Source organism: Bicyclus anynana, chromosome 7 (genome assembly GCF_947172395.1).
Source record: "Bicyclus anynana chromosome 7, ilBicAnyn1.1, whole genome shotgun sequence".
NCBI classification, from domain to species: domain Eukaryota; kingdom Metazoa; phylum Arthropoda; class Insecta; order Lepidoptera; family Nymphalidae; genus Bicyclus; species Bicyclus anynana.
In genome coordinates this window covers 5,556,486-5,579,274 of record NC_069089.1, presented here as the reverse complement: position 1 = coordinate 5,579,274, position 22,789 = coordinate 5,556,486, and the positions used below count along the sequence as shown (strand labels likewise).

Below are 22,789 nucleotides of genomic sequence, written 5' to 3'. Positions count from 1 at the left end.
ATCTTGATTAAACTCAAAAACTTGGGTTTTTATTTTATTTAGTTAGATTTATTCACTTTAATAAATTTTAATAAAATCCTTGTATTTTTTAAATTTTAATGATACGGAGTACAAGAGTGGACCTGAAATGAACCATCTCCTTAGTAAGAAATATACTTTACCATATACCTAGATGAAATTTCTATGTGCATATAATGTAAAGACTACAGACAATCAAAAATGCGGTCATTATTTTGTGATTTACATGCGTATACATCTATCAGACAGACGTGACCTCTAAACAATTTAATTGTATGAAAAAATATGGTAATTAATGTAAAGTAGCTTTAGTACGAATTGATAAAACTCATTCATAAGTGCTGCTAACAAGTTTAGCGAACGTAAACAGGCGATGATTCCTTGACATTGGTAGATTACGGATTACCATTTTTTTAGTTTCATAACGAATTTATAGGAAAATAATAACAGCTTCTTTGGTTCAATAGTTATTTTGTACGGCTTTATCCCTTTAGATTAAGGTTCTGAGTTTGAACTGGATCTGGCTATGAAAATTGATATTTTTTTCTCTTCCGAGGAACTCGGCTCGGACCTGGGCATGTGATGTTACAGATGTATTTGTATTACTTAATAAAATAAACTAAAAAAATTAAAAAAAAAATACTGTAGTTGACAAAAGCAAGAAAAGCAAAATAAAAAAAACGGTGAATGTGTGCTTATGTGCATGCGTGTGTGTAAACGTCTCAAACTTTTTTCACGTTAAGTAATTAAGAAAATTGACTTGATTTCACTTCAAGGTACTGTAGGTTGTAGTTGACTTGTAGATTGTATATGATTTTACTAATTACTAACTAGATACTTCCACGCGTTTCCCAGATAAAAGGTCTTGACAGGCAGACAGAAACAAAGCGATCCTATAAGGGTTCCGTTATTCCTTTTGAAGCATGGAACCCTAATAATAGTCCATTCATCGACGGCTATGAAACTTGAACCTCACGCTTATAAGGCCTCTCTACAACAGACTGCAAGGCGTTTCCTTGATGGCTTTTTGTTCCTGTAACTACAGACTAGTAAATTATTGTTCAAGAAATAATACAACTATGAAGAATATTTACATTCATTAATAAATCAACCATGAAATGCCAAAGGTGGAAATGTAGAACGTTAACCTTTCAAGGACTACATGAACATGAGACTGCGGCGTTTCCTTGATTTTTTTTTGTTCATTTTATAAGTATGGTGAATGTATAATAGAATAAGAGTACTATAAATTATATTTAGTCTGAATCAATTAATTTCAAATGCGCTGAATGTTCAAATAGAACAGTTATAACTGACTCAAAAACGGTTTTGTGTTCACAATTGACATGTTTATTTGAGTGTCCATGATTTTCTCAAAAACTACTGATCCATGCATGTGCGTTTCATTTTCGCACTTCAAATGAAATATTTTCTTAATACGCTTCTCAATATTAAATAAATTGTTTTTTTAAAACAACTATCACTTACTCCCAGTACAACTTTTTTTTTACGTAGAATGTGGAGGTAGTAAAATCTATTCAGTTAATCAGTGTTTTTAAAGGAAACTGTAAATTTCACAACTTAACTCTAAGGTTATTATTTTAGTAAATAACTTACAGTCAACAGTAAAATAGCCAAATTTAAAACAAAACTAAGAATTATATAAAACATGGGAGGATTAGTTTATAATATGAAAATATTTTTGGTGGGATAACTTTAGTCTTTCAAGATCATATTATCCCTTATGGGTTACATATCTAAGGTTTATTTTTAACGACGCCCCTAACACTAACAGCGTTAATGTTATCATTAGATGAAAAAGAGAGTCGTTTTAAAAATATACATTTAATAGTTCCTATTTCATATCGCACGTAGCCGAGATGAACTCGCAAGTAATAAAGAGCGAGTTCATGGCCCTCTTGAGGCAGAGCACTACACGAGCACTTGCGAGACGGATACACAGACGGTTTCGGCCTGTACCTACACATACATACTAATATTATAAATGCGAAAGTAAGTTTGTCTGTCTGTTACCTTTACCGCTACGCTACTGAATCGATTTGGATGAAAGGAGACTATTTTGGGTCTAGCATGTTATAGAAAAAAAGGCGAAAAATACTTTATTTTATAATAAATAAAAATCACCAAAGACTTACCTTAAAACTTATTTTTAACCGACTTCCAAAAAGGAGGAGGTTCTACGTTCGGCTGTATGTATGTTTTTTTTTTTTTTTTTTTTTTTTTTTTTTTTTTTTTTTTTTTTTTATGTATGTCCAGCGATAATTCCGTCATTTGTGGACCGATTTTGAAAATTCTTTTTTTGTTGTGAAGGGTTTGATTCCAGGGTGGTCCCATTTTTTTCATGTCAGGATCTGATGATAGCATCCTGGAGAAATCGAGGGGAACTTTTGAAATTCGTAGAGACGGCTAGTGCGTTTGTTAGTGTTTCCATAAGGTATTTTAAACCACTAAAATTTTATGAAGGTCTGGAGTTAGTCTGATGATGGAGCCGATACACAGACGATGGAACTCGTCAACGATTTACAGCAGGTACCTTTTGTTTGGGCTTAATTTATTTGTATTGATGAGAACTTTCCACCTAGATAGGTTGTGACTGTATTAAGGGTCTGATGATGAAGACGAAGGACAGTGAAGAGAACTCCTCGACGGTTCACAGTAGCTACCTTGTGTTTGGACTTGATAAATTTTTATTGATGAGAACTTTCCACCTAGATGGGTTGTGACTGTATTAGGGGTCTGGTGAAGAAAACGAAGGATAGTTAAGGGAACTCCTCGACGGTTCATAGTAGCTACCTTGTGTTTTGACTTGATAATTTTGTATTGATGAGAACTTTCCACCTGGATAGGTTATGACTGTATTAGAGGTCTGGTGGTGAAGATGAAGGAGAGTTAAGGGAACTCCTCGACGGTTCACAGTAGCTACCTTGTGTTTGGACTTGATAAATTTTATATTGATGAGAACTTCCCACCCATATGGATTGTGACTGCATAGGGGGTCTGGTGATGAAGACGGAGGACAGTCAGTTCACACTCAGTAGGTGTGCTAACACTAAAAATTAAAAAATAAAAATTTTAATAAAAAAAGTTCAACCGACTTCCAACTCAAAAATTAACCTAAACTAAAAAGCAAAAAATAACATCTTACCTATGTGCTACCTTCTGATCAGTTTGAAGGCGGTGCCAATCCAGTGTCATGTTTTAATTAAAGCTGTTTCTGAAAGAACCACAGAAATTGCGTAATTTAAAAGGCTTGAATTAAAACATCACTGGCTTGGCACCGCCTTCAAACTGATCAGAAGGTAGCACATAGGTAAGATGTTATTTTTTGCTTTTTAGTTTAGGTTAATTTTTGAGTTGGAAGTCGGTTGAACTTTTTTTATTAAAATTTTTACTTACATTATTTATCTATACTAATATTATAAAGAGGTAAAGTTTGTAAGTTTGTAACAATTTTTTGAAATGGGGTAATCTTCGAAACTACTGGACCGATTTTAAAAATTCTTTCACCAGTAGAATGCTACGTTATCGGGGAGTGCTATAGGCTATATTTTTTATTTCTATCATATATAACTACTGAGATATCGCGGGTTTTCTCTTACAGGTCAGACCGAAAAACTTACTTATTCGCATGCGCTGCCTCAACTATTGCGTATAACTGAAATAAATGTATGGAGGCTTTTTGAACCTATAAAGTTCTACAAAAAAGTCCGCGACACCATATATCTATCTTTTATATTTTAGCAGATATAGTACCTTTAGTACTTTAATAAATTATTTAAATTTTAAACTAAGGTTTACGTCATTATTTACACAACTAAACTTAAATCCTTATCAAAATAAATGATTTAATAATCACAAGGATATTATAGAGATAAGATTTGCCCTTTACAGTATGTTAATTAGTTATATAGTTTCGGAGATAATACAAAATTTCTGAAAGTCGCAGAAATGCCGCTATATGACGCCCCGCGGTTTCAATTACGTGGTTCCCGTTCCTGTATGAATATGAGGACCAAACATAGCCTATGACACTCGCAAATAATGTAGCTTTCTATTGGTAAAAGAATTTTCCAAATCGGTCCAGTAGATCCAGAGATTACCCCCGACAACCACACAAACTTTACCTCTTTATAGTATTAGCATAGAAGTCGCTTGGGAAATTATAGTCTTTTGGTCATTGCACCACGCACAAAAGGCTGGACCAATTTTGCTGAGGGTAGGGATAGGATAGAGGTAGGGAAGGGGTAGGATAGAGGTAGGGTAGGGGTAATTTAGGGAAAGTGTAGGGTAAGGTAGGGGTAGTGTAGGGTAGGGGCAAGGTAGAGGTAGGGGAAGGATATGGAACGTATAGGGTAGGGGAGGACTAGGATAGGGGTAGGGTAGGGTAGGGGTAGGGTACGGGTAGGGAAGGGTTAGGGTAGGGATAAGGTAGGGGTAGGGAAGGGTTAGGGTTAGCGGTAGGGTAGGAGTAAGGTAGGGGTAGGGTAGGGGTAGATTAGGGGTAGGGTAGGATAGGGTATGGATAGGTTACGGGTAGGGTTAGGGTAGGGTAAGGTGAGGGGAGGGAAGGGTTAGCGTTAGCGGTAGGGTAGGAGTAAGGTAGGGGTAGGGTAGGGTAGGGTTGGGTAGGTTTACGAGCAGGGTAAGGTAGAGGTAGAGAAGTTTACATAAATTTTTACGCGGACGAAGTCGCGGGCGTCCGCTAGTATGTTATATATAGCTTGTCGCGATAGACCGTTTACGATTTTCGAATTATTCTTAGCAAGGCCTTACATTTGATACCTATATTATAGTAGTGATAATAAAATAACTAGTCTTAGATATGCCGCCTTATTGAATTTAAACTAACGACAATTTATTTTTCGAATTATTCTTAGCAAACCCTGTCATTTGATACCCATAATGTTGAAGTGCATTAAAAATAACTAGTCCACTATTTAGAATGATTTCACAAAATTAACCATTTATTGTCATCTGAATTCAACTTGTACCTATACAAAATTTCAACGGAAAAGTTAAAGATATCTACTTCAAAATTGAACAACCACCCGTACAAATTACGTACATTGCAAGTTAAAAAAAAGATTTTAAATTGGTCGATCTCCTTTGGTATGGACATATTGATAAATATAAACTGTACCTTGGAACAGAAAAATCCACAGTCCCTGCGGGTAAAAAATGAAAATTCACGCGAACAGAGTCGCGGCCGTCCGCTAGTTTTAACTTAAAAGCCTGAATAATAAACGACCACGTCACGATTCTATACCTACCTATTGACGTTGGAAAATATTTTAAAGTAGGTAGGTATGAAATAGTTCCACGGGTATCGGCTTACTCACTGCTGAATCAGATGAAAATGCCTACTTAATTTGCACTATTTTTATTCAAATCAAGTTCGAGAGTTTATTTTAGACTAGCTTTAGGTATCTATGTATTTATGTAGTCATTTTCTAATTATAGTTTTGCGTAATGTAGAATTTTCATTTTAATATTATTAATTCACTCTAGATATTTTGTCATTCATTACCCAGTCACACCCTGCCATAAGTTAGTTTCGAGACAACTCGTAGAATGCCTAAATACAAGTTTAGACAAATACCTATTCAGCTGGGTAGGTACCTCGAATTTCAATATTCTTATCCAATTTTGACTAAAGTGACTGGTGCTTATTCTGGATTTCGACACACATTCACACATCGTTTAAACAGGACGACATAAATCTAGATACAGATGCGAAAAGAGACAAAATATTATAACAATTAACGTCTAATTGTCTTACTTTTCCCCAGATTTTTAACAACTTAGATCACGTTTAACTCTTCAATTAGGACATGATTGTCTAAACAAATTGTCTCCATGTTTAGTAATATGTCACAGCAGTAACGTGGTGGATTTAAACTCTATCTCTTATCGCGCTCTTGGGTAGAAAAGTGCCTATATTTATATTATAAAACATAATTAGTATTTTTCTAATCTGTGTTTATAATATAAAAAGTTAGCATTAAAGCTTTTAAGCAGCTCATAGAAATGCATTCAGCCTGGCTTTCGTTGGCTAAAAGGGCGCGGTATGGCGGCTGCTGTCATTAGGGGTCGATTCACCCTCATTCGATCTTCTATAGCTGTCTCCCTCTGCCACCCCAATTTGGGCAGTCTCTCGCTGATCAAAATATAATATATTTTATAAAATAAATGCTATAACAAACAATTTTCGTTGGCGTAAAGTTAATAACAAAATCTCATAGCAAATAATATATTTTATAAAATAAATGCTACAACAAACAATTTTCGTTGGTGTAAAATTAATAACAGAAACTCTTAGCAAGTAGAAATACCGGGTAACACCTTCTTATCATTTTTAAAATGTCTACGATAGAGATTAGTGGTAGGTAAATAAATAAAAAAACTGTAAACTGATTGTGATTGGCTAAAGATATACGAGCTACTCACGTTTTCTCTTATCTGTCAGTGCACTCGATTCGCATTCATAATATTTTGTATGTTTACCAAAATGATACAGACGCTTTATGTTAATATTTATGCATATATTTACATTAATATACATACATCTTTTAATCATCTTGTATTAACGAGTATTCCAAATTTAAAACATGAATTTTATTAAACATTTTTTAATTTTTTTTATTTTCTTAAAATCATTATGATTTGGGGCCAAATTATTTAACAAAAACATACGTAGCTGGGTACCTAGTTGCTTTCTTTTTTACACAAATTAAAAGCCAATGTATTGTGCTTGTAAAATGTATAGAAATCGTCGAGCGATAAGATTTATCACGTCTGTCGTTCCCATACCTTTCCGTGAACCGTAGTTTATGCTCTGTTACCTTTATTCCTTGACTAGTCATTCCCTTGCGTTTTTTTTCTCTTCTATTTATTGTTCACTTCTTTGTAACGACACAAAAGATAATGACTGTGACTATGTGCCGTCGTAGGCAAGGAACACATTGTACAGTGAAATACTGCAAGCAGGTAGATACGATTTAGGTAAAATATTTAAGTCTGAAAGTTTAACGTGTTTTCAGTCGCCTGTAGTTTGGCTGGTGGGAGGCTTCGGCCGTGGCTAGTTACCACCCTACCGGCATAGACGTACCGCCAAGCGATTTAGCGTTCCAGTACGATGCCGTGTAGAAACCGAAAGGGGTGTGGATTTTCATCCTCCTCCTAACAAGTTAGGTGAGATTGTAGTCAAGGGCTAACTTGTAAAGAATAAAAAAAAATTAAAAAAAAACGAACTGTAGGATCTGGTTAGTAAGCTAGGTTATACATATTATAACTGAAGAACGCGTGAACCGATAAATATGATCTTTGATTTGTCTTCGTCCGAAAACCTGTAAAAATATCGGAAAAAGCAAAGAAAAAAATAGTTTTTCTTATACGTTATATGTATGAGAAAGGCATTTTTAAAGTATATATGTACCTAAAACTACCATTGTACAAAAAGGCAGAATAATGTTCGTCGGCTCCGCTTGTTACACTAAAATTATCTACAATTAATTATACTGAATGAGAACTTCCCATCGGAAGAGGATGAAAATTATCCTATGAACGAATAACTAATGTAGTTTAATGAGAACACGCGGTCACAGATCAAGTTATTTATAGTTACAACGGCAGTGTTCCAACTTCCAACAAAAAATATTATCTTCCCGAACTTGAAGCCTTCCGATGCCACTTGCCGTCTAAGTTTTTTTTGGTACGCCACTAGGTAGGTAGAGCGAGACACAATTTTAGAGGTTACAAGATTGCTTTTCATCCGTAACAAATCATTTGTTGACATAGGTCTTCACAAAGAAAGTATTTTTTGTGATACATAGTAGGTATGCAGAAGTCGTAATTTTAAAGGAAAAGTACTAAAAGTCGTATTTACGATTACATATTACTACATTTTATTTTACCCTCATACTAGTTACAATTACTACGTACAAGACGAGTCAATGTTACTTTATAGTAAACCATTCATTTACATAATTAGCTCGCGCGAGTATACTTTTCTGTCCTTACGCAGCGGAAACGAGATAGCATCACAAACATAATCTCACTCTTTCACGGCTAGGGCATCGCATACCAAAAGCACAAAAACAGGTTCCACTACCGAGTTGTGGAATTTGTTCCCGTCTTCGTTTCGTCACGAAAAAATGCTCGCTATTTATGAAACAAATGTGGCGCGAAAGTTCAATTGAGAAATACTTCATCGATTATGAACTTATGTTACTTCAACCTACCTTACCTTGGCGTTTCTAAAAATAACAAATGTTTTTTTTTCTAGTAAACATGTAATGTAACTTCGAAGAGTTTCATCTCTTTATTCGTAGGCTAGATGTACCGTGGTTTCATACAACAAATACATCTATACTAATATTTTGTAGATGAAGAGTTTGTTTGTTTGTTTGAAAGCGCTAATCTCAGGAACTACTGGTCCGATTAGAAAAGTTCTTTCAGTGTTAGATAGCCCATTAATCGAGGAAGGCTATATATTATCCCCGTATTCCTAAGGGAACGGGAACCGCGTGTGAAACCGCGCGGCGGCAGCTAGTGATTAATATTCATGAATTGAACTTGGCAAAAACAATATGTATTTGCATGTAAACTCTTATTTTACTTACTATTTTGAAGGGAGGAGAATTTGAGCCAAATACTTTCATGAGAGAGTACCCATCAAATGAATGACTACTTAACTTAATCCCTTTATGTTCCTATACCATTTCCCATAAAAAACTTACCCTCCGTCCAGAGATGATCACATTTAAAAACAAACACAAATTTTGCTTTATAATATTGTATAGTATCAATTGAGCATATAAATAAGTTAAATCAAATATTTATTTATCTTTTATAGACGTGCTTAGACATGGATTTGTACATCACCGACTCACTCCAAGACATGCTGGACATGGATATAAAGAATGAAATAGCAACGGATCTAAGCAGTATAACAGACTTCCCAGTTAGTATCAGATTACTTTTGTTGATTTTACTTATTCTGCAACTATCATAACAAATCTAATGTACATAATATGCTTTACAGGACACGCTAGGCTTAAATTTCTCCGAATTGCCACCGTTATTAGACATGGACACAGATAACTCTGTAACATGGCTAAACAATTCATCATCAAGCTTTGTACATAATCTCGATTTGTATGGCTCAGAAGCGAATGCCGTTATGGTGAACCCGAATTCGGTTATGCCATCATCATTCGCAGAAACGCCAGTCAAAAGTATCGTTAAAGAAGAGGCGTCAAATCTATTGCTGACATCAGCCGCTAGCAATGATCTCAACAACAGCATGGCTTTGTACAGTCCAAAGAAAGAAAAAAGTCATTTAACGTTCTCACCGAACGCCATAAAGGTTTCTAAGGTCCAAGAAGCAGAAGAACCTCCACCGAAAAAGGCCATGGAAGAAGCTACACAAATGGTCATTTATGTTAGGAAGCAAGATAAGGCTGTTGTGAAAGACCTGTTAAAGGATTTAGACACCAGTAAAATGAAGTCAGTGACTACACCGACGGTGACGCCTACAGTGCGAATAAAAAGCCAATCGGACATTTTGAAAGTGAATAACAAAAACTGTTCCATATTAAATAGTAGCCAAAAAATAACGAATTCATTAGGAACCAAAACTATCATATCTGGTAATATACGCATACTGGATGCACAGCAGTCTAGGACAATTTTAGCTAATGGTCACAAGAATCAGGCGACAATCTTAATCGATAATTCGTCTCTAAATAGCAGTAGACAACTAATTAAAACGTCAGTCACTAATGCGTTCACAGTTGATACTAGCCAAGCGAAATATGTAAATAATTCTAATAAAACAGTCGTAGGAGAGTTTCCCAAACCAGCGTATTCCTACTCTTGTCTAATTGCGATGGCGCTAAAGAATTCTAGAACAGGAAGCTTACCAGTTTCAGAGATTTACAATTTTATGTGGTAAGTGTACAAATTTTGGGCTATTTTTGATGTTTTTTGTCAATAGTGCTTAAACAAATTGTTTTTCATTTCAGTCAGCATTTTCCGTACTTCAAAACAGCACCCAATGGATGGAAGAATTCCGTTCGGCATAATCTAAGTCTAAATAAATGTTTTGAAAAAATTGAGAAACCCTCGACGAATGGAAGTCAAAGAAAAGGTAAATTGACTATACTAATTCTTTCAGATTAGATAAATTTATTTTAGTCGTTAAGAGGAATTAACTCAACATTTCTGTTACAGGTTGTTTATGGGCTATGAACCCTTCAAAAGTGGGCAAAATGGATGAAGAAGTTCAAAAATGGTCAAGAAAAGATCCACAAGCTATCAAAAAGGCAATGGTATATCCAGGTAAATATGAACCATTTAATTACTCTCTAAATAGACTTTAGTTTTTCACTAAATCTTAATAACTAAAATTCTTATCACTTAAATATTCATCTTCATTATCATTATCCAGTAAACGGTTACGATTAAACTGTTACGAGTATATACAGTTATACACTTTAAAAAAAATACAACCGACTTCAAAATTAAAAACTATAAGAAATGTAAACAGTAATTGTTATCAATTGTAAATTATTATAATACTGTATGACTTTTTCAAAAGAGCAACTGTTGAGTTTCTTGCCGGTATCTTCTCAGTAGAACCATAGTCAACTGACGTGTCAAAAGTGCTTGTAAACTGAGCCTACTTGAAATAAATGATTTTTGATTTGATTTGAAAATCACAAAAATATTTCTACTAAACTAAAAAGCGAACAATAACATCGTATTATGTGCTACCTTCTGATCAGTTTGAAGGCGGTACCAAGTTATATTGTATTAATTCAAGCCGTTTCAATTATAGGCATTAATACTTTTCATCCAGGAAAAATCTATGGTTCCCGCGGCGTTTGTGAAAAACTGAATACCACGCGGACGAAGTCGCGGGCGCCCGCTTGTATTGTAGTTTTCAATGTGTTTTGCTTACAAATAAAGTATTTTCTATTTTATTCAATAATGATTATATAATTTTTTTTTTATTTTAGAAAGTCTCGAAGCGTTAGAAAGAGGGGAAATGAAGTACAGTGGGTTTGGCAGCGACAACGATGTCGACGACGATGTGGACGCGGATGCCGACACCGAGCTCGACGCTGACTTCGAGATGGACCCTGAGGTGAAGGAAGAAGAAGAGACTGTTATTGAACAGGTGAGTTATGAGAAAAAGACAATTTATAGCTTGGTAATTTCGTTGAGGACACTCCCATGATATGCGGGCGACGGGAGGTGGAAGGACTGCGAGGGTGTGAAGTCGTGCGCGCGGGGCATCCTTTCCCCCCCCCCCCTCCATCGGGAGTGTTACGAACGAATTTGCCAAGCTAATAGACAAATAGGAGAAACAGAGCATACAGAGAAGTCATGGGTTCGATTCTTAGCTCGGGTTTGATGATAGGCGTCGCTGTTAGTTAGCCAGCCTAGCTCGCTTCCATCTTGAAGTGCGTCGTCTTAACATTAGTTGTGATTGCAGTCAAGGGTTAACTTAACTAAATAAAATATAGGTGGGATCCCAGCAGTTTTATGAATGGTGATTACATGCTCATGTAGACTATTAAATAGCTTGGAAAATTCGTTTGTATCACTCCCGATGGTCCGCGCGGGCCGGGAAGGGGTAGCGATGCCCTGTGCGCTCGACTTCATACCTGCGCAACCGCGTGTACTTCGATGCACTGCCTAAAGACTCAATACGAACCTGTGGGACAACAGAATACATAATTGGGCAAGGAGTTTCCAATTGTTACCGTTAGTGCATACCCTTAGTTAAAAACCTTGTGCACGCCACTGCGGGACTTGTCTCTTGGTCTAATAATATCTAAGCTTAGATCCGAGTCTTAACTCCAACATACACGTTTAGTGTGGATGACAATACATGGCTATTAGTTAATAGTCTAAGTCAATAGAGGACTCCCAAGGTTAGCCCAATATCAAATTAAAATAGCTTTTTTGGAAAAAAAATGTAGTTTGGTTCAAAACAATGGATGCCATATTGCTACCAAAGTAGATGTTTACATGTTTTGTTTACAAATTTATACAAATATTCGTTTTCGTTTATACCGCATCGTGTGGGATAAGCTCTTGGCATTGAACAAAAAATGTGCATTCATATATCCTCTGTGAGTGACCTCTGGGAATGCAAATACGCAGTGATACGATAGCAAACGTCCAATGTCAAGGCATAATGTCAACAAAAAACACGTTTTATACGTTTTGTTCTCTCTATTGAAACTATATTAGGCCTTAATAGCTCCGCGGAGCTGTAAACATAGAGGCCTTGTGTTTGATTCCTGCCTATTGGACTATAGTCTGGCAAGTTGATGACACCCCCATGATGTGCGAGCGACGGGACGAAAGACTGTGCGGGTGTGAAACTGTGCGTGCGGTGAAGTGAGGTGCATCAGTCGTGGGTATTTCATTCATCGCTGCACGCCCCCCGACCAGCGCGAATCATCGGGAGTGTTACGAACAAAGTTGCCATGCTATAGAGTCATACTTTCTCTTAGAAAGCATTTCAGTAGGAATAGTAGTATGTAGGAGAGAACAGTGTGTTTGAATAGTTTTTTTTCTCTCATTTATTTATCAGTTCTTTTTTTTTAATTTTTAACAATGTCAATATAAATATAAAATACAAAACACTATTAAAAATTAATAAAATTAATTATTAATCTTCTTTAAACATGATAAACACACAATAATTATTATCAATAAGGAAATGTGTAAATGTAGGTAGGTATATTTAATTTCGTCTTTTCCAACAAATAATATTATTTCAGTGTACCTATACTTGACAAGGTGTGTGCAGAATGCGATCCGTCGAGTAGTTAAACCGTAAAAAATAAACAAACGAAACAAACAATCTATATCAAAATTTTAGAATTAAGCCCTGATAAGATTTTGTGGGAGGTGCCTTTTTTGTACCATACCAATCCATGAAGTTTTTATAACATCTAACATATTTATAATAACTGCCTCATTTGTTCAGTATCCTATGTAACTATGAGGTTCTGGTTTCGAATCCTGTGTCTAAGTGATACTTATTGAGCTGTTCATTCTTCTGGGATATTTTCGATCCCGGCTAGTATCGTTAACATCTGATAGTGACAGTTAAATATCAAAGTAACATTTCTTTTTTAAAGAATATTTGCCACATCTTTTTTTTTAATATGACTAATATTGCCATTCCCCTCCAACTAGTCGGGAAAGACAAATAGCTTATACTTATAGCTTGGCAAATTCGTTCATACACTCCCGATGATCCGCGCGGGGCGGGAGGGGGGTAGCGATGCCCCGCTCGCACGACTTCATACCCTCGTAGTCCTTCCCTCTGCCCCCCCGCGCGCTCGACATCATACCCGCGCAGTACGTTCCCCCCGTCGCCCGATTATCATGGGAGCCTTGCCAAGCTATAGGTGTGGGTACGACAATAGACCAACGGGGCGGGGATTGAACCACTACTGCTCCGCTTGATGAGTCCGACCGCTCTTACCGTTGAGCTATTGAGGCTCTGAATTATCAGTCAACTCACATTGGAACAGTGTGGTGGGTTTAAGCTCCATATCCCTTCCAGTAAAATAAGCTTTTATCGATAAGTCAATGAAGTTACACCACTGGTTACAGGAGGTGTCTGACCAGGAGCTGGAGGTGGAGGAAGTGGAAGGCACCGGCATGGTGGGGGGAACCTACCGGCTGCTGGCGACGGGACCCACCGGCCCTCTCTCGTCCTACATCACGGACATCGAGTCCGGCGACGACATTAGCGACATCGAGGTGGGTTTATTGAGCTTTGTAAGATCTTTGTAATAGGGTAGTTAACTAATATTATAAAGCGGAAGAGTTTGTTTGTTTGATTGAACGCGCTAATCTCAGGAACTACTGGTCCGATTCGAAAAATACTTTCAGTGATTGATAGTCCATTTATCGAGGTAGGCTATAGGCTATATTATATTTTCAAAAAAATAGGGCTCCTTCCTAAAATTCCAATAATGTAATCCAAGGTGTACAAAAGTTTTGTTTACATGGCGTGCGCTGCAAAAACTATTGATGTAAGAATAAAATAATGAACTACAACTTTGCAGAACACATTTTCTACATAAAATGTCGCGACAGCATATATATATCTTCTATATTTTATGTAGGTAATCCAGCTCTCTTTTTTCTCTGGTGAAGCGTGCGCCCAAAATTTGAAAACATCCTACATGGGTTAAAGCGAGATTTTTTGTTTTTTTTGTGAGAAATACTTTAATTTGGGCCCCGAAGAAATTAAATATCACGTGTCTCAATCGGTGAAGGAAAACATCGTGAGGAAACCTGCATACCAGAGAATTATCTCCATTCTCTGCGTGTGTGAAGTCTGCCAATCCGCATTGGGCCAGCGTGGTGGACTATTGGCCTAACCCCTCTCATTCTGAGAGGAGACTTGAGCTCAGCAGTGAGCCGAATATGGGTTGATGACGAAGTAATTTTAATACAGGGTCCCTCCAAAGCACGCTATGCCACTGCTCTTAAGTTATAAATAGTGTAACACGACCTTTTTTTATATCTTCTGTATAGATATTCATATATATGCCATCAAGGATGTCTGTTTCGTTCTGTTGCTGCCAGTGCCACTACAATGGATAAATATGTTGTTCTCAGGTGCTGGACCATTCGTATGAAGAGATCGACATTGATGTCACAAAACGGGTCAAACTAGACTTATCGCTTACAGAAAATTATACATGTAAGTATAACATTATTAAATCATCATCATCATCATCATTATCAACACATATTCGGCTCACTGATGAGCTGGAGTCTCCTCACAGAATGAGAGGGGTTAGGCTCATAGTCCACCATGCTGGCCCAATACGGATTGGCAGACTTCACACACGCATAGAATTAAAAAAATTCTCTGGTATGCAGGTTTCCTCACGATGTTTTCCTTCATCGTTTGAGACATGTGATATTTGAATTCTTAAAATGCACACAACTGAAAAGTTGGAGGTGCATTGTCCCGGACCGGTTTCGAACCCACACCCTCCGGAATCGGAGGCAGAGGTCATATCCTCTGGGCTATCACGGCTATTATTAAATTAATTCAGATCAAAACTTAGCCGAATAACAATATTTCAAAACAAGAAATTTATTCTTACGTATTAGCTTATTGTAGTATTTGTAATTTGTTTAATTTTTGAGGATCAATCAGAAAAAGCCTCCTCCAACCGTTTCCATTCAAATCTGTCGTGAGCCACTCTGTTCCACATGACTCCAGTTACTCTTCTCTTCTTCTTCTCTGATATCTTCTTCTCATTTTGAGAGAAGACTCGTGCTCAACAGTAATCTGAATATGGCTTGTTAATGATAAATATAAACAATCATACATTTATTTCAGTACACCCAGCGAAACGGGCAAAGACAAGCTTCATTTATCAGCCAGTTACAACGCAATCTCATACGAGCAGGCGAAAAACGCCTCTCGTCAACCGAGTGGCCCTCGTCTAAAGACTTTATATTGAAACACTTGTGTTATACTGAAGAATCTAATGTTAGTGATACATTAGGCGTAGCGTAGTTTACCCAGTGACTGTAATAATTGAAGTGAAGTGCAAAACAAGTGACCCCCATAACAGAAGGAAAATTTAGTGGTAAGTTTATACTAGAATATATCTGTGTAATATATATGTATCTCTATAATTCTTGTTATTTCACCTGACACCTCTAAACTTATATTCTAATAGTGTATTGTCTATGAATGATAAAGGTGACAAGTCAATCTTCATAGACTATACAAGCATAGTTATTGTGATGAGGTGCCAGATGCCAAACATTCATATACATCTTGTTTATATAAAGAGCTCAACATACACATGAATTGGTTGGAATATCCTCAACTGGTTTGAAACCTTGTATTATATTCCAGAGGAGATGGCGCCAGATGTAATCTATACTTAATATTATAAAGCTGAAGAACTTGTTTGTTTGTTTGATTGAACGCGCTAATCTCAGGGACTAATGGTCCGATTTGAAAAATTCTTTCAGTGTAAGATAGCCCATTTATCGAGGAAGGCTATAGGATATATATTATCACCGTATTCTTACGGGAACGGGAACCACGCGGGTAAAACCGCGCGGCGTCAGCTAGTCCGTCTTATGTAGGGACTATTCCATCCCAAGTACTGTGGTATAAGACACAGGTTCAATGATGGTTTGACTTTTCCCCTCCTCTAATATTCCTGTAGCCTTCACAGACCTAAATGGGTTTGAAGTATAAAGTAAAGTTAAGTATTTCACAAATCAAGTTGCATACAACATCCTTCTAAGTAGTTGGAAGCTCACAGGAGGCGCTGTTAGAGACTATGTTGTTTTAGTGCTAGGCTTCTCTGCAAAGCTTCTGAGCTCAACTAAAGTACCTGGTAACACACAGTTCCATTATGGAGCTTTCACCAAATACTCATCAGAAAATTCCTGTTGTCTGTCTGTGGTTTCAATAAAATTTGGGTGGTGACTTCTTTAAAAAGCTCATGATTTAAAACTCCAAATGAGTATAGCAAGCAAATGAGTTGAGCATATTCTTACTAACTTCAATTCAATGGAGCTGTTTGTCTATTTAATTATTATGGTGTCTAATGCTCTCTTACACTGATACTTACAAATTTAGATTGTCTCATGGACAGGGGCGTAGCTAGCGCCTTATCGGCCAGTATTAATGATACGGGGCATCCGGACTACAGGGGCCCAAAAGTAAAAATTTGTATAAAGTAATCTATAATATTACTTCATCTGGTGGTGCTTCACGGAAAAAGAAAAACCATAAATAAACTGCAGAAGTGACAAAAATAGTTTATGGTGAAATAGTTAGGGTAGAGTAAATTAAAAACCAACTAGTTTTCATACAAGGCACTAAGGCTCGCTATGCTACTGCTCATGGGTTTATAGTAACTACATTAATAAATGAAATCAATTGTTGTTTGGAATCAGAGATGGATCTGCATATACTAGGGTATTCTTTGGGTCACTGTTATTTTTAAAGCAAATTAGCAAAACAACAAATTGAATAAAGATGTTAATATTTAACACAATACAATGTGTTTCCTTAGCACCCTTTTACGGAGAAAGTAATATGGGTAAATAGATAGTTTTAGGATTCAGTGGTGTTTCCAATACAAAAGTGTAACGCTAGATTATGGTTGGTATTGATATGAAAGTGTAGTAGTGAATAATTGTATTTGTGTGTGGTTTTACTAAATGTTAAAACGAAAGTGATAGTCTGTACCAGATAAGTGTATTTACGTTTTACGAAATGGAACACTCGTTACATATCGTACACTGTAAAAATATGTTTTATTCCTAAGTAATTAGAATGGAATTAGTGATATTGATTTTTTTTTTAACATAACTTTGTCATAGATTTATTTAGTTTTGTGTCTCGAAGTTGTAGAATGTGTAGTGATGAATCTTATTGGTTATGAACCGTTCAGTACAAAACGTATCTTGCTGCTCTACTGATGCATTTTGTGTCTCATACGTCCACTATACATGAATTATATTGTCAAAAATTCAAATAAAATAGTAGATTGTTATAAAAGGGGCTAAAAAGACCCATTACATACGAGGTATTTTTAGGGCACGAGCCGTAAAGCGAGGGCCGCTAAATAGAAACCTAGTTTATAATGGGCTTAGCCCCGCGTGTTACACTGTATTTTTCACTACGATTGCGAGAAAAAATAAAAAAAAAAAGAATACGCATTCCACAGAGAAAAATGCTTCATTTTGTTCCAATTTAAATTTTTTATCAAACATTCGGGTCTTACGTAATATATACTAATTAAATAAAAAAACCTTCGTAATATAGAGGTCATTATTTTAGTATGATCAAACTATTTACTAATTAGAACTTTTTCGTTTTATAGTGGGCTAGTACTTGTAATAGACAAAAATTAAAAAACAAATTACTTTAGCCCCTAGAGTCTGAAATGCTTGTTTAGCCTCGCTGTGGAGTGGTAATATGACAGTGTTTTTGAGCAAGTGTAGTGTAGTAACAACTTACGACATTGAAATAAAGTGTCCAGACTCATAATCAAATGGAGTGTTTATGCTTGTCTTGGCAAGCTCATTCACTCCATTTGCCATTAATTAGAAGCCATTAGCATAAAAAATACTAATCTATGGGTTAGCTAACAACTTTGGGTATTTTTGGTTAGGTAAACTAATATGACTCTGTATAGTGGACTGTACTAACACGAAAACGTAAATATACCTAAGTACTTACATTTCTTATTCTTACGTACGTTAATTTGACTTTTCATATTTTTCACAATTAAAACTGTAATAAAAAAGAAACATCAATTTTATTTTTCACAAACTGATTTTTTTATTTATTTTATTGATAGCTTAATTAAAACTTGAAAAATTTTACTGGCAATTAAATGTCAGTCAAAACTTATATTGAACAAAAACATTGAAACAGAAATTAAACTATTCTTGTTTCAAGAAATGTGTTATCTGTTTTCGTTTCGTGTTTTTACCTTAATAGGAGATACAAAAGCATGACTATAGTAGCAAGAATCGTAGCGGGTATATTAATTAAATCCCACCGCTTTGTATATATTTACTTAATATTGTGCATTTTATATGTTGACGCTGGCAGCTTCGACTCTGTCATACAAATATTTGAGCCGATCTACTATTTTGAATTCCCCTTGAATTTTCCCATACATTCAAATAATGTATGGGATTGTTCGATGCGAGAAAATAATTTTATATCCAAGAGATTAGATTCATATTAATATTTGAATACATTTGTTTTGGTATTATGCCAAAACTTCATTTTAATAGGAATATCGGCTCAGATCTATTGAGTAAGTAAAGTAAACAACTGATTTTACTACAAACTGTATAAAAACATGATATATATAATTTTATGTATGTAATATTGCAAGGTACCAACTGAACCAGATAGTATGGTGTCGAAATAAACCAATCTATAGTACAAATTATACTACTATATAAATTGTACTGCAGATTCCTGTAAAGTATGAGTTTTTTGCTGCAACAAAAAAACTGTTTAAATTTTGAAAATTCATTACAATTTATTTATTTTAACCAGATCAGATTTATCTTTACCGAAATATCTCAAAGCACCGTTATATAGGGTGTCCCGTAAATATTACAACATACTTTACAGGCGATAGCTGACATCAAGACCTACTAAAATAGCAATTTAAGTAAGCTGAAATTTACTAAATTTCACTGAAGGTACTTATGTATATTTTGTACAAAAATCAATATGACTTAAAATCCGTAAAACTTCGGCTAACATAATATATTGCGTTATTTTAGTAGTCTATCTATCTATCGGCCTTGATGTCCGATATCAGCCTGTATTTCGTACTATTTACGGGACACTCTGTATATATAATAGTGAGAACTAATCTACTAGATGACACTATGGTATATGATTATTGTCTTTGGTTTATGTTATTTTAATGATTATGTAAATGTTTGTTTTTATCACCATTTTATTTTGCGTTTTTTAATTAAAATGGGTTTTTAAATACCTAAACCCACGCAAGGGATAAATGCTGTTTGTATCATGAAAAGAGGTTATTTTTAATCAAAAATATCATGGTGTCTTAATTTTACTGTAAAAAACCTATTATGTTTAATAAGTTTAATTCAAAATTTGTTTATGTGCTTGGACATTATAAATTTATTTGTCTGGGCATATAATTGGTGCAAATGTCTAGTAGAATTGGTTGTGATTTTTCTTTTTTGATAGTAAAATTAATGAAATTTTCAATGATTACATTGTAAATTTTATAGTTATATTGCATTTATAGTTGTAGTGCAAGTAAAATTGTAAGCTTTTAAAAGGTCACACAAATACTGATAGCAACTACAGTAATCTTATATAATATCTCAGAACTAAAAAATTTGGTTAATACTAACATATATATATATACTATATTAACAATCGAATAGGTTATTTGTTTTTGATGTTGAGCAAATTTTTTTTTTAAATTAAACTTACCTTTGTGATATCGCCAAATTGAGTGATATATATGTTAATTACGTACTATACTATAGTAGTTCTATTATATCTAAATTGTTTTACCTGTCACCTCAACACATGCACACAATGTGATTGTGTAGGTGTGTAAATGTGTTGAGATTGACGGCCTCCGTGGCGCAGTGGTATGCGCGGTGGATTTACAAAACGGAGGTCCTGGGTTTGATCCCCGGTTGGGCAGATTGAGATTTTCTTAATTTGTCCAGGTCTGGCTGGTGGGAGGCTTCGGCCGTACCTAGTTACCACCCTACCGGCAAAGAATAAAAAAAAATTGCCAGGTAAAAATAAATTATAAATAAAGTATCTTTTCATCATTATCAGCCTATTGTAACACTACAGGCCTCCCACCTTATAGGAGAGGGGGCAGTAACTTTTAAATCATTTAGAAATGGTGGATATAATCAATCTTAAGTGCTGGTTTTTACAATTTTTTTAAATAACTGTAATTTTGACAATTAAAAATGTTTACTAAAATCTTAACAAAACTTTGTCAGAAATAGGCTATATTATAATTTTCAAAATGGTTAAATATGTATTGAAAATCTGTGAGTTTTCTTCCTATTAATTTTTAGGTTAAATACATATTAGGTAACGAATAACCAAATTATGTGGTTCCAAAATTGGTGAGATATGGTAGAAAATGTATTTTATAGCGTGAAAACTAAATTGCGAATTGTGTTGTAATAGTTGTAGTAATTATTTCAAAGGTATTATAAAATTAATTCACTGTGTAAAAATGTCGGGCAAGTGTGAGAATGTTTGTAGAAGCTTGGACGAGGTAATGAGGTATCAGAATGGTATTGTTATTTTATTCTATGGTAAGGAATAATACCGTAGACATTAATCCACAAACAAGATAAATCATCCAAAGTGTATAGTCCTTTTCATGAAAGAAGTCCCCCAGACTCGGCGCTAATGTTTTAATGTCATTTGGTAATGGCAGTCATTTGTGTGAGGCGCTGTCAATTTTAGTTCAGGTTTTAATCGCGGGACTTATTTCATGAAAAGACTTAAAATAATTCTACTGTACAGTAAAGATAAATGGATAAATAATATAATGCGCCTCAAGTAACATTGTCGCTCTGAGATTTTCCTTTAGAAATCCGCGCATTCTTATTTTAGCACTCTATAGTATTCGCCAAACTTCTAGCCCATTCTGATAATCCAACTGCGTAGTCTGGCAAGTTCGTTGATAACACTCCCATAATATGCGGGCGACAGGGGGAAAGACTGCGGGTGTGATATCGTGCGTACGGGGAAGTGACGTGCATCAGTCGTTGGTTTTTCATTCATCGCTACACGCCCCCTGGCCCGCGCGCAACATCGGGAGTGTTACAAACGAAGTTGCCAAGCTATAGCTGGAAATAAATGAATTTTTCGTACTTTGCATAAGTGTACGCCTCGTGTTCAGAGCGAACTCGAAGTTTGACTCGTACATATAGGCGCTAACTTCAGAGTGGTATACTTATTTTATGCAAACTTAAACAAGTATGTATATCGATTTGTATAGCTTAGCAAGTTCGTTGATGACACTCCCATGATATGCGGGCGACGGGGGGAAAGGATTGCGCGGGTGTGATGTTGTGCGCGCGGGGTATCGCTACCCCTCCCGGCTCGCGCGGACCATCGAGAGTGTTACAAACGAATTTGCCAAGCTATAGTTTGGTAGAAGGATGACATATAAGTTAATTAACAAAAGTAGACTGTAGCGGCTCGATTAATAATTATAATGTTAAAAGTAAAGAAAATAGACATTATTCCTTAGTACCTACTTCAAAATTAATTTTGGAAATAAATTAGAATAGTTTTATGTTCGATAGTGTGCAATTATGTAAATACAATCTCTATATTAGATGATTACTAGAAGGAAACCTTGCTTACAATTTACTAACGCTTTAATATAAAATTAAGTGCTAATAAAGTAAATTATCACTTATTACAGCCAATTAAATTTTGCAATAAGTAAAGTCTTACACCAATAATTAATACTTAATGATCATGTTTACACAATAGATGAATAGTTGATAATAATATTCTGTATCATATTATTATAAACGAGAAAATTTGTATTTTTCCACTGCCAGTATTTCAACATCCATAATGAATAAGTATTTAGTGCATATAAGGGTAGAAAATAGTTTAGTTTAGTAGATTTAGAATTAAGCAAGCTAAGTTGAATGATTTTTAATAATTTTTTGGTAATAAAAATGATTAAGAACGTGCGAGTTTTTCTGTATTATATCTAAGTACCTACCTATTATTATTTTACTATACAATTTTTTGTAATTTTTTTAAAATAATAATAATTATGAAGGCTGCTGTTTTTCGACAAACAAGTCAATTAATCAAAATTGTCGTGAGAAGTCAAAAATCCAGTGACCCTTTCCTTAAAGTAGTGGGGATAGGATGCCTAGACCCACTAGGCTGCTGCTCCGATCCGGATTGGTGAGCTTATTGTTGTTTTTGAAATTCACTCAATAGTCCTAACAATCTATCAAATACACAGATTAAAGAATGATAAGCAGATATAGCGCACGAAACACAACGGTGTCGTAGCCGTGTCAAGTACAAAATTCAAAAACGAATACATTCTCGAGTCGGTACGACACGAAGCGTCGCATCAGTAATTTTCAATATTATTCAAGAAAAATGGCCTTCCCATGTTATCGAATGTTT

At 35.4% G+C, this 22,789-nt stretch overlaps 1 protein-coding gene across 2 annotated transcripts in view; it reads left to right on the top strand.

Annotated features, from left to right (window-relative positions):
* LOC112058157 (uncharacterized) overlaps nucleotides 1–22,333 on the top strand; it is a 32,177-nt gene extending 9,844 nt beyond the window's left edge. For both annotated transcript variants that reach the window (XM_024098861.2, XM_024098860.2), the window contains exons 2-9: nucleotides 8,894–9,001; nucleotides 9,083–9,990; nucleotides 10,065–10,189; nucleotides 10,273–10,380; nucleotides 11,061–11,221; nucleotides 13,684–13,833; nucleotides 14,701–14,785; nucleotides 15,437–22,333. In XM_024098861.2, the coding sequence (XP_023954629.2) occupies nucleotides 8,894–9,001; nucleotides 9,083–9,990; nucleotides 10,065–10,189; nucleotides 10,273–10,380; nucleotides 11,061–11,221; nucleotides 13,684–13,833; nucleotides 14,701–14,785; nucleotides 15,437–15,546 (1,755 nt within the window). In that variant the 3' untranslated portion in view covers nucleotides 15,547–22,333. The remainder of the gene's footprint in view (nucleotides 1–8,893; nucleotides 9,002–9,082; nucleotides 9,991–10,064; nucleotides 10,190–10,272; nucleotides 10,381–11,060; nucleotides 11,222–13,683; nucleotides 13,834–14,700; nucleotides 14,786–15,436) is intronic.
* Nucleotides 22,334–22,789: the final 456 nt, after the last annotated feature.